This window comes from Mastacembelus armatus, chromosome 14, assembly GCF_900324485.2.
Source record: "Mastacembelus armatus chromosome 14, fMasArm1.2, whole genome shotgun sequence".
NCBI classification, from domain to species: Eukaryota; Metazoa; Chordata; class Actinopteri; order Synbranchiformes; family Mastacembelidae; genus Mastacembelus; species Mastacembelus armatus.
Genome location: NC_046646.1, coordinates 22,919,625 through 22,932,648, shown reverse-complemented (window position 1 = coordinate 22,932,648; position 13,024 = coordinate 22,919,625). Strand labels below are relative to the sequence as shown.

General features: G+C 43.5%; 1 protein-coding gene across 2 annotated transcripts in view; it reads left to right on the top strand.

Moving 5' to 3' along the window:
• Nucleotides 1-13,024, top strand: part of LOC113142778 (polypeptide N-acetylgalactosaminyltransferase 10-like) — a 63,472-nt gene that overhangs the window by 12,438 nt on the left and 38,010 nt on the right. For both annotated transcript variants that reach the window (XM_026328021.1, XM_026328022.2), the window contains exons 2-3: nt 10,329-10,431; nt 11,516-11,654. In XM_026328021.1, coding sequence (XP_026183806.1) covers nt 10,329-10,431; nt 11,516-11,654 — 242 coding nt within the window. The remainder of the gene's footprint in view (nt 1-10,328; nt 10,432-11,515; nt 11,655-13,024) is intronic.

The window sequence follows — 13,024 nt, the reverse complement described above, 5'->3', positions numbered from 1 at the left end:
GTCATAGGTCACACAGAGGAAAGATCACTGTTATACACAAACAGCTGAGACCGGCTGTTTTAATTTTGTAAAGACACATTTCTCCTCCCCTCCGTTGAACGTGGCAGCAGAAATGTCATGGACAGAGAAAATGTGAAGGGATCTTTTAAGGACGTGGCTGCTTTTTGTTTTTTAATCATCATTTCTGCTTCTGTTGGGAGTCTCTTTACTGCTGATGAGCCAGATCTTGTCATTGTGTCTGTGCCCGAGCGCTGATGTGAGGCAGCGAGCTGAAACGAGTTGAGGGCTGTACAGCGTGTTGTTGTGTTATGAACCAGCCTCTGAGTCGGGGTCTTTCTTACAAAGCGTTACCTCTGCCCTCTTTGTTTCACATTATGCTCTTATAGTGGACTGTTGTCTCCAGCCTGATTGCTCCCTCACTGACAAATGTTGATAATTGCCTTCCAGTGGAGCTGTAAAAGCTTTCCCTGCTGAACCCATTGAGTCGCTTACTAGCAACGGGACGGAGCCGAGCGCCCTGGGCTCTCCGACTCGACACGCCACAGTAAAGCTTGGCACAGCAGGATGAAGCAGCCGTAGGGATATATGTATGAAGGGATGTTAGCAGGATTAGGGCCGCTGAGATAACTGATTTGCTGATCATTATATAAGCCACATCTGTCCTCTTTCCCCTCAGTGGCGCCCAGCCTCCCACGCTGAACACAGCCAAACCCAGCAGCAACATAAAGAGACAGGGCTCTGACTTGTGCTTACACAGAGGAAGCCATGGGAAGGGGTGAGGGCGTGTGGGAGGCGGAGGTGAATACTTCCTGGCTGTGAGTCTCAGAAACTCTCAGTGAATGATGGAGGATACTGGAAATATGGTTCATATAGTGACAGAAAGAGTGACCAGCCAAGTGTGTGCAATTTCAGTACAAAAGCCTCCCCAGAGTTATCACATTTCCTTTGGACCTGAAGCTGCTGGACAATCATTTTCTGTATTGATCCATTGTCTTGATTGATAGGTGGTATTGTAACTTGTCAGAAATGCCCATTACAGTTTCCCAGAGCCCAAAGTTTTGTTTTGTTCCTCCAGCCAAGGTATAAAAGCCAAAACTTACAGCAGATTTAAAAAGCTGCAAAATATGGAAATAAGACCCTTTGTTTAGCCTGATACACGGCTTCATTGATTTAATCGATGACCAAGACTTGCTGAACAGCGTCGTGTGGATTTAACAGCTTTCAGTCTGGAGTTGAAATTTGTCTTCTTTGACCCCACTACAAGTGGAGGGACTTGTGTTGTTGCAGAGCAATGTCCCAGGCAGAATTAATTGGCATACTGAGGCAGATTGTCTCCATCATTGAAGCTTGACCCCGAAACAAGCCTGAAGGACAGTCTCCTCCTCTGCATCAGTTCCAGGGACGACAGGAGAGCTTTGGTGTCTTGGTGGGACAGAACAGCAAGGTTCTGTTTGAGCCGGCAGAATCACTGCTCGGTGCTTAATGGCCATCGTACAGTGTTTCCCTGCTTCCTCTCCCCCAGACATGATAATAAGGAGCTTATTTGAACAGCACTTTGCTGAGATGGGTTTGGACAGGAGCCAGTGGAGGCAGTGATCGTGGCAGCGCCAACACGGCTGTAAATTACCACTGAAGTCCCTCACACATCCATCACACTGCGTCTCCAGTTAAAATTCAATTTTTATCTTAAATGGCATGGTGTAATCTTTCTTGCGTAATGTTGGCTGAGTTGCCTGCAGCAGATTAACATATGGTATGTCATACGCATCTGTTCTAGTTGGAGTTTTGGTTCCACTGTACTCCTCTCTTCCAGCACATTGGCTTTAAATTAGGATGTTGGGGACGTGTTTCGCCACTTTTGACGGATGCACAGACTTTTCCAAGTTGTTTGTTCAATACTTACCCTGTTTGTGTGATAAAGAATTAGATAAAGAGGCCATGCTGATAAACAAAGTCTCATGAATCCTGCAAAAACGTTTAATACTCTGCTCGCCTCTGTTCCTGGCGGCACACTGCTGTAGGTACGGCAGGGGCTTGTTGTTGCTATTGAGTGCGGTTGAGATAAACACTGACTCCCTGTTTTCCCACAGAATAAACATCCTGCATTAGAGTCTAATTGCCAGTTTTTTCTTTTTGTTTTATTTGAGTCTATGTGCATCCAAGATTTAAGCAGAGAGTTAAGCAGAGCAGAGAGGCAGCCATCTGTCATGGCCTTTGTCCAGTCCTCTGCCTGGTGTGTCTGGTTGCAGCAGAGCTGTGGATAATGATTCCTGTTGGGAGATGAGAGGCTGTGTGGCAGCCCTGCTGGGCCCCGCTGCCACCAACGTCTTAAAGCCTGGGTCTCCACCCGGAAATCCTCAACTTCAGCTGCAAAGCAAACAGAGTTTTGGAATAGATCCAGTCTAAACTCCCACTGGCTTTTCTACATCTCTGTATTTTTCTGAAGATTATGAAAATACGACAGTAAACAACAGAAAGAAATCACTGCCACTATCTGTTTACTTAATAGTGTCAAAAGGTTTTTTTTCTGAAACTGTTTTCTTTTGCCCTTTGCCCAAGATCTTGCTGCTTATATTGTTTTTCAGTCTTCTTTTCTGCCTGAATCTTCACACCTACAGGGTGAGATCCTGGAAGAAATGATTTCCTTTGCAATCTTTCTTTTCTTTTTCAGAGAGAAGGGGACAGTATCTGAGAGACAGTTCAAAACTTTGGGGAATTATGCATCCCACTGCTGTGCAGCATTTTCAGAATTACAGTAGCAGTGATGACCATTTGCCAACAAACCACTTTGCAGGAGATGATGTTAGATTTACAGGTGGATCAATAGTTTGTTGGATCTGTGGAGGTGTGGGTTGTTGGTGGTACAGTGGTACAGTGTGCTATTTTTAGGCATGGAGGATCGGTAGCTGATGTTTGTGGGTGTGAGTCAGGACAGCCAGAGCAAATTGACTCGTCTGTGAAATGGTTGATGAGAGGAAGAGGTAGAGGAGGAGCAGAGGGTGAGGCAGAACAAGAAATCCAGGTAATTGTGTCTCTGGGGGTCGAGGTAGAGCTGTCTGTGATCTGACACAACAGGAGGGCGACAACAAAGAGAAGAGAAAAGCTTCGTCCTCTCACTCAGGGCTACTGTTGGCTCTCAGCAGGAGGAGAGGAAACTGAAAAGCGAGGTATTGACCCAAGGTGGTGTGATCCGTCCTCCTCACAGATTGAATGGGCAGCTCTGTTCTTATCAGACTTACATTGTTGGTAATTTTAGCCCTTCCTGTGTTACAAACAAAGACTCAGAGTTTCCCCAAGCACAACAATAATATGTAGGATAATTAATGTTTCCATGTATGAAGATGGAGCCTTCATGAAAGTCAGGCAGCCTCAGCTCACAGAACCGTTTTTCCTTTGGGTCCTGGGCTGCAGTTCCTTCCCACCAGCATCTTCCCTCTCCAGAGGCAGCATGTTCTGATGAGCAAGCATCAGGACAGTATTGAACAGCACTGACTCATACAAGCCTCACGACTGAATCTGCTTGTGTGCAACATTTTTAAGGCTGTATGTAAACACCGGTGGTTGCAGTGTGGTTCGGACAGGCCTCAGTCTGCTGTCAGCGCCGTCGGTCTTCATACTTGTGCAATGGTAAACAAATTTCTGTATGATGTAGTATCATTGTGTTGTTGCATGCAAAACTGACACATTTACTGCCTGCACTTTTTAATATATAATAGTATATAAAAGTTGAGGTGTGGTGAATGAGGCTTCAGCCTGTTTTAGTACAAGAATTTTCCTTTTTGTTGCATCTGCGAACTGCTTTGATAAAACTATTGAAGGTTTAGCTTAGCTTTAGCTTTAGCTTAGATAAACTTTGGACTATATTTTTAGGTCCACCGTGTCTCGGTGTTGAGCGTAGACGGGGGAATGATAACGACGAGCAGAAACTGTTTGAGTGTAGGTGTGTGAGTATTGACGTGAAAAAAAAAAAAACATGAACCTATTCTTTAAGCGCTCACCATAAAATCTTTACAGATTGCTTTTATACACTACAAGTCCCTGAGTCTGAGGATTAACAACACTTTAACATCATACTTGCTCCCTGTCTTGCTCTTGTCTTTTTATTGTTATAGCATGAATGCAATGAAAAAATCAATACAGTGAGCTGAGGCTCTTAGGCGGCACTACTCTTCATCTGTAACCTAAATTAAATGCAGCAGAAATTGTATGCAGCCTGAGAGGATGTTCTGTCTGCTGAGCCTGACAGAGAGCCCTGCAAAACTGCATCCTACAGGTGTTCCAGACCAGACCCTATCAGATATTAAGAAAAGTAATATGCATGCAAAACAACTCGGCGACAGATTTAGGATAGATGCAGTACACAAAACCACAGTGTGCGTCCACTTCATGTCCCAGGGCTTCATTTATGGCTGAATGCTGAAGGTGTCAGGCAGCTGGCAAGATAATGAATTAGTAAATCTGAAGAGGGGGAAAGAAATCTATTGTGTTACTCTCCAGAGCTTATTTTTCTCCTTTCTTTCAGTAGTGCCTCTCAGGTAATCATTCATGGGTGGCAGCAGCATTACCTGGACACTGCACCTCTAAAAATGAAAGAATGTTAGCCTGTTTGTGGTTGGACCTCAGCACTGTGGGGCTGAATGCAGCCAAAGTAAAACCAAACATAATGTTTTGTTGATCGTCTCTGACCAAATAATGAGAATAAGCAATACAAATATCTCAACTCCAATGGTTAGGCTTCAGGAGACACATGGGACAACACAGACTCACTGGAGAAGGAAACCTCATCCACGTCTGCCTGGCAGGTCAGAGCTGTGTTACTGTATAATGTCCCACAGCAGCTGCTGAGACCAATCTGAGACCAGCTGCGGCACCAATCCCACCATATCTGACCAAACAGCAAACATAATCTGCTGTTGGGAAGATTAGCAGAAGACCAGAGCACCATGGAAATGAGGTTAGGCAGCCATCGTTTCAGAGAGGCTTGTCATAATCTGCAAATCCCTCCATCGAGGTCACCAGGAGGAAAACCGATGGACCAATGACTGTCTGTGCCTTCCAGACAGTCCTGATTCAGGTGTTGCCCACATTTCAATATTGAACATGTCATGATGACTCGCCTTGTTATGGCCAGATGTTGAAGATGAGTCCATGTAAGCTTTGGGGCCTTAAGAATGTATGCCACAATCACATTTTAATTATCAGGTGTTCACAAATCATCAGAGTCACTTTAATCCACCCTCTTAAGCCCCGTTCTCTCTCAGTTCCTATGGGAAGGCTTCAGGAAAACAGAAACCCTGACAGAACGCGAGCACAAACACTGACAGCACATAATGTGCTATCATATAATGTGATCAATCAACAACACATCAGCAATAATATGAGGATGTCCTCAGAACAAGCTAAAAAAAGAAACCTGTTTATAGAGCAAAGATAAATTGATATAAATAAGTGAAAGCTGTTTACTATCAATAAATCAGGTTCTTATTTAATAGCGTTGTTGCTTCCTAAAATACGCTGCTGATTTGTTTATTTCCATTTTAAAGAAATATAATGTGAGCAAACACAAAGACGCAGGTTCATCATGATCATTGGTAGGTAACTCTCGTTAATATGTTCCACATATGCTGCTATAGGTGATTGTTATGAATGGGGTGAGTGAATATAGCATTTGTGACCATATATTACTGAATATGTTGTATGAATCGGGGGGGGTAGAAGACAATCCTATGTATCATCGTACAGGAAATATCTGACCTTTCTGCATGTGGCCTGTTGGTTCTGTACTGTGTAACACACATTCCCTGGTCTAGTACTATGTACACACAGTACCATACAGGTGACAGGTGGACGTAATGAATGCCTTATGCAGTTCATACCCATGTGTGATGATAACGCTGCAGGCTGTGCCATGTTGACTTAGACAATCTTTGCTCAGGGTTTTTACTACTGTTTGCTTTTCCAGGGCAGTGTCCTGGTCTGTAAACCTGACCTATCCTGAGTGTTAACTGTTGTAGTGGCTGCCTGGCTGGGAAAAGTGGGAGCGTAGCACAGCTGTGGCCAAAGCTCTGTAGAATGTGTCTTTTTAGTCGGAGCTGCAGCTTCAATGGATTAACCTGTGGACAAGCGGTCCTGAATTCGTGTCCAGCTAATGTCTCATTTTAGGTGGATTAGAAGACGCGCATGTATCTTTCTCCGTGACTTATGCAAATACACACACACATTTGTTAACTGACGCTCGCAGTCTGTCTTTTGTGAATCCGTGTGCAAACGCTGACTGACATGTGGCCTTCTGTCATCGGTTAAATAGACCACTAAACAGCTACATTAAATTTAATGAGGGATCACGCTGCCAGGTGACACCAGTTACATCCGTCTTCTGCAAATCTTTCCCTCTGCATCCCTTCCATTTGCAGGGATGCACGTTATTCTTTGCAGCTATATATCTGATTGTTACCCTTTAGATTTGCATATCTTTGTGTTAAAATCTACTGATGTCAGATGGAGACAAAACAGCCTGTGCGGACTGTGGTGTCATTCCCCCGACGTCCTATCACGGTTTGTGCTGTGTCTTGAATATTAATAGAGCGGAAAAGTGCCCAGAGTGGAATGAGTTTGTGGCAGCATGGAGCCTCGGCTTTCTGATGATGGCGATTATCGGAGTAGAGGAAGGCTGTGCAGCACAGCAGAGAAACCGATGACTGTGTTTGGTACTGCCCTGTTTCCAGCTCAGTTTCGATGCTTCATCTGGGCCGGCGTGTGTGTGAGTTGGCGATGATTGTGCCTTTTTACGAGCTGGCTGAGACACAACTGGAGTCATTTTGTTGAATACTTCTCTTGCATTAGATTTCATATTCATTCTAAGTCATTTTTCGAACATTCAACCCTTCTCACTAGGACCCATCCTTGAGATCAATGAGCCAACATAAACATCTACAGTAAATATATGAGTGCTGTCTATGCATAGAAGTTTGTAATGTTTTCTTTGTTTTCTATTGGCTATTGCATTGACTTTAATGAAGTGTATTCTGGTGATGTTTGTAATGCAGACACATTCAAATGTCTTTTACAAAGAGCAGCAGGACTAAGCAGTGTTGATGGATGGATGTGTTTTCTGGCCAACAGTACTGTTGCTGTTAAATTTTTAAACAAGATGTTGATCTCACGACTTTTCATTTAGTGAGCAGGTGAACTTTCAAACTTTCTTGTGAAGTATTTCAACATCTATTGGATGGACTGCTTCACCCATTTTTGGTGATTTTCTGACTTTGTGTCTTTCACCCACAGAGCATCCAGAAATTATGCAAGTCAAGTGGCTCTTAATGAAGAGCGTGCAGTGAATTTAAGGCTTTTCATTGCAGGGTTCTTTTACTTGTCTTACCCCACTTTAATTACACATATGTGATCTTATCCCATCTGCTCCTCAAGATTATTCTGTCTTTCTCATACGCATCCTCTTTAGCTGTCTGTCTCAATTACCTTCCTTCGCTTCAGCAGCCGCCCACGTTCTGCTTCCACAAAACTAAACATGTGCACACATTAGCCGAAAAGTTTTGCTCTCTCCTTGTCTTGTTTTTCAAGGTCTTGTTGAGCAGCAAGTAAAGCCCCGGAGGAATATCATGGCGACGTGCACTGAAATTTTAATCAGGAGGAAATGGGGCGGCACAACCTCGCTTCTTTTTAGTATTAAATTTGCACAGATGGACTCTTGCTGCTTGTCATATTCTTGTGTGACACACAGAGGGTGTCTGCCTGAGACAGAGACTGGGAGAGTTGTAGAGGGGGTGAAGGAGAGAGGTGAGGAGAAAGGAGGGAAGGAGAAGAAACAGAGGAAACGGAGTAGGACTACGGAGTAGGGAGCGCTGAACGGAGGTTTATATCAGGCTTTTTTCACAAAGCTCCATGTTTAAGCAGAGGCCAGTCAGGATGGTGTGATAGGCTGTGCATTCACCACACAAATGGACTGAAACACACAAAGTTTCCACTATGGCAAGTTGGCCTACAGTCGGATACTGCACAGACGAATGATGCAAAAATACCTGAAGTACAAGTGCAGATGACAATATTAAGTCAATATGACAGGAATCGATCGATCGTTTGATTGATTGATTGTGAGGTGTGCACTTCCTAAGTTTAACACAGAGCTAAAATGGGAAATAAAATCATCCACATGTCAGCGGTGTCAGTCTCTGACCGGGTGGTTTAGCCACACTGTCTTTGTCATTACAGATGTTCTGCAGAAATATTATTTTGATTCCACCTTAGAACCTGAATCCACTTTGCACAGTTTGAGCAACTTGGGGTTTAGTGTCTTACTTATAAGGACACAGTGTCATGTAAAGGAAGATCAGAAGAGACTGTGTGATACAAAGTGTTTTATCAGTGTATTTGTGCAGAAACTGAACAGGACATGAACCAACAAAGGTTCAGTGAGAGTTGCAAAGACGGGTTCCAAAGCTGACTTTGGCCTGACATTTATGGCCCCTTCCCTCGACATGTACAGTAGATATCATCAGCATCAATGAATCAGACGTGGGTTATCAGAACACAGTCTTTGTTCCCATCAGTCTGGTCTCATCCCTGAGCAGAGTAGAACAGTGTCTGACCTGTGCATGAAGCTGTTCTGTATCTCTGACCTGTCATCATCATCTTTGTGTTCGGGATAGAAAGTCTCCTGGTGGGTCTGAACTTGTTCGGCTTCATCCAGTCAGAAGCTGAAGTTTAGAGACACGGCCCACTGTGGTCTCTCTGGGCAGCTGGAGTCCTGGTGAAGCCGAGGTCCAGATCTGCCTCGTCGTCTGGTTTTTGGTTCCTCACACGTTTGGAGCTGCGGCTGTTGGTTTGTCATCTGTTTTGGGGACGTTTTGTGAGTTTAATTTGAGCTAAACCCTAAAAATCAAGTCTTAACCATTAGTCACTGTTTGACGAAGCGACAAACCAGAAAGACCAGAAAGATGTTTGAACTGTCGCGTTCCAATAAAGATCTCAAAAAACACCCTCCCACACATACCAGGAGAGCTCAGAGCAAATCTGTGTTTATATACTGTACATTAGTTTATTATTCAGTGTCAGATTCCTCTTCCCCAGCAGTCTGATTAATAATTCGCAGTATTTCGTGCACTCAGTGGTGCCATTTGTACTTAAAGTGTTTCACTAATTGCCTCCTCCCATCGAGCTAATTATTTCTCCATTGTGCTGTGATCGTGTAATTCACGATGCAGTCACTGAAAGTCGCTCGGTGTGTAGAATGACTAAGTGGAAGAAGAAACAGCCTCAGCCTTTGTATGCTGAGCTGCAGTGTATCTGTCTGTATGTGTGGTTGTGTATATATAAGGCCTCCACAGAGCCGTGCGTCATAGCATTGATATTCTCCTCACAGGGTCGTCAAGCATGAAATAGAAGAGAACGCTTTCTGTGGATAGACTCTCACCAGAGCACTGCTGGATAGTGAGAGGCTGATGCTCTGGAGAAATCTCTTAGCTGACGCTGATACTGACACAGTGCTGAGGGGGAAGGTCTTGTGTGTTGTTGTGTAAGAGTGTGACCATGTTTAAAAGTTCATCACACCTGTGATTTCTGCGGCAATAATCTAACACGTTTGACTTTACCGCTGTCCATCTCTCAGTGTTCAACTTCCATGCAGTCAGTTTCCAGTTGATGAAAATAAAAAATATAAAAATTCTGTTTGCAATAGCATTTAAAATGAATCCTGGTAATCGTGTCTTACATGCCTATAATCAATTACAATTCCCAGTCTGTCAGGTTTTATCAGCTAATGTTGCGCAATAATGAAATGGTACACAGGACCTGTTTAAAACTCTTCCTTGTGTTGCATTTACGGACCCTCTGACATTAGAGATTTTCTAGTCAGCTGCCAAACATGGATGATGACCAAGTGCAGATGATCCGTTTTACAGTGTCCGTGTCTGCTTGTCCCATGCCTGTCTGAGTTTTATTTCACAATGTAGCTCATGAATTTGATGCTTTTTAGTAACTGACTCTCAAATCTGTCCTTGAATGCACCAATAAAGGTAGTTTCACTTTACGGTTTACTTATAATGCGCCTTGTGGAGCAGGTCAGCGTGATGTGAGACTCAAGTCTCTGGACATTTAAGGCATTTAAGGCATCTAAGTGATCTAAATCACAAAGTCTTCCCAGAAACCGGTTTAAAAAAAAAATCCTCTTTGGGCAATAATGGACAGAAATGTAATAAACTGTAATATGTGATTTGGCTGTAACAAACCATGGGGGTGGTCCTTTAAACCAGCCATCAGTGCAAAACAAATGCTGAGCGTCTGACATCGTTTTATGTGCTTTCATGTGTCTGCAGGGGGTCAACAGGATGGGGAAGGACCCTCAGGTGGGACGCAATGGGGTACGGAGGAGAGACTGGCACGACCATGAAGCAATCAAACGAGACTCCTCTCGATCTGGTAGGTCTGAATCCCCCACCCCGCCCTCCATGGTCCCTCCTTATTAATATTCTGTCAAATAAAATGAGAGCCACATGGCACGTTCATCATCACACACCTCAGATATACCATACAGTGTTAGAAGGATTCATACATTTACACACACACACATATTCAGATGAACTGCTCTTTCCACACACACTACACTGTTCCTCCCCCTGGTTTTATTGCTCCCCAGCTCTGCAGCAGCAGTGTAAATCTGTGCTTTCAATGCAGTTCTGCTGTCATAAATACAGTTTATATGTACTACAATAATCACCAAGTCAGTTTAATGTTCTGTTCAGGGAAATCAGCTCCTATACCAACAGTGTAAATTAGCTGAAATGGGTTTATCCCTGAAATGAGCCACTAAAGTCTAAAAGTTATTTTTCACACTTGTTGCCTTTACAGTGGACGGTGGATAATTTCAGCCTAATGAAACATGCATGCGTGTAAATGATGATGGTTGTTTTTTTTTTTGTTCTCCTGGCATCCACAAATCCCTGATTCTCCTTTTAATAAATCTGCGTAATGCGAAGCTGTAAAATCAGCCATTACTGTTCGTATGTCGAAACATGTTTCTTCCTGTTTCTTGCTCTGAATGTGCAGGTTTTGATTGAACAAGCTGGAGATGTAAACAAATGTCTTTTATTTAGTTACGTTTGACTTGAGCTTTAACCAAAACTGGACTTTTTATTGTGACTTATTATTATTTTACGCTTTGGTTATTTTCAATTCTGCAGCTTTTAAAATGAATCTGTTGGTGCAGTATAAGAATCACTATGCTCCACAGTCTTAGTCTGGAATGTTTTCTATATCTTTATACTTAAATGTCCTTGTTATCTCGTTAGAATTCCTGTTTCCAAACACATGAAGCCTCGTCTTGCTCATATTTGCTTTTGATGAAGTTGTTTTCCATTTATATTCAATGCTTTTCTTATTGTTCAGTTTTGGTCTGAAGACTCTAGAGTCACACTTTAAAAATATGATTTATGCCTTTACCTTGCTCAGAATGATGTGGGGAGGTTTGACTTCTGTGGGTCCTAATAGTGTGTGTTTAATGCAGGTAATGGTGAACAGGGGAAGCCGTTCCCCCTGACCGACGCCGACCGGGTCGACCAGGCCTACAGGGAGAACGGCTTCAACATTTTCGTCAGCGACCGGATCTCCCTCAACCGCTCCCTCCCCGACATCCGCCACCCGAAGTGAGTCCTGTGTGTCCAGTTTTCCGTTGCACCAAGAAAACTACAACATCTCTGTGCTTCCTAAAAATCCCTCCAAGTGTGTTAGAGTCATATTGCACCACAGTTAGAGTCACTTCTTATTTTACCTCCACATTAATGCAAAGGTAAACTAGAAAGTCACTTTCAGCAGCGCTAAGTGTGTTAGAAGTGAAAGGATTTTACACTACTCGTTTGTTTTTCCTCTTTTTCAGCCATGACTTTTTAAATGGTGAGATTTTGAGTAAATAAAGATTTTTTTTGGTGGTGCACCTGCACCTGGACCTGGTCCTGGACCATGTTGAGGATTTTTCTGCCACAGGAGTCATTTTTTATGGGCTGTACAGAAGTGACCAGACAAGAAACCCCTTTTATAATTTCCAGTAAAGCGCCCACTAACCTCAGGCAGTGCTGCCATTTCTCTAACAAAAATATAATCTTCTTGGTCAGTGTGAGCAGTTTCATTTGAATAAGGGCAGGAACAGGACTCAGAGAGCCAGGAGTCTGTAGGTTTTCATTCTAGCCCAACGCTGCAGCAGGTTATTTCACAGATTGGCTCTCCATCAGCTGGAGAGGAAAAATGAATCACCTGGTGCAGTCTTTGGTTAGATTGAAAATCTGCAGACTCTCTGCCCTGTGTGGTGGAAGGTTATTGTTCCCAAAAAAATAAGGTTGACTAGTGGACGTGAGTGAGGCCAGATGGAGTGCGGGACTGACCTGGGAAATCTGTCAGCGGCACACAGGCCTTGCAGCCACTCAGTGTGAATGTTTAATTAGTCGGCCTGTGCACTGAGGCAGTGTCAAATTTTCAGATACTGTCATTTCACTGATCAGTACTTAAAAACTGAAAATATTTGAGTCTTGACAGGAACCTTCCTTACCAAATCCTACTTAGTGTTGTTTACACCTTTATTTTCCCATGCTGGATCTGTCCCAACTCATTACAACAAGCACTGTTTGGAACAATTGTTCCAATTATCAACCTGCCCAGTCTATTCGCAGGAGAGCTGTAGCTGTGCACAGACAGAAGCTGATTACACACAGCACCTTTGTTCCTATAAACCATGTTCTTGACAGCAGTTATCAGTGTCATCGACGTGCACCTCTGTGCACAGGGTGTGAAAAACTGAGGCCTTCTGTGTTATTTTTAAAGAGCTGGCGTTCCTCGACAGAGGAAAGACCACATGGGCGTTAACGAGCAGCAGGTTCATCAGTCGGGAGCAGGAGTGTAGGTGCGGAGCACGTGTGCAGTGCTGACATTCAGAAATGGACCCGTGTTTTCCTGTTAAGTGCATAATTAACCAGAGCTGACCCTTACATTACATGTTCTTCTATGGTTATGGACATTTTTATGT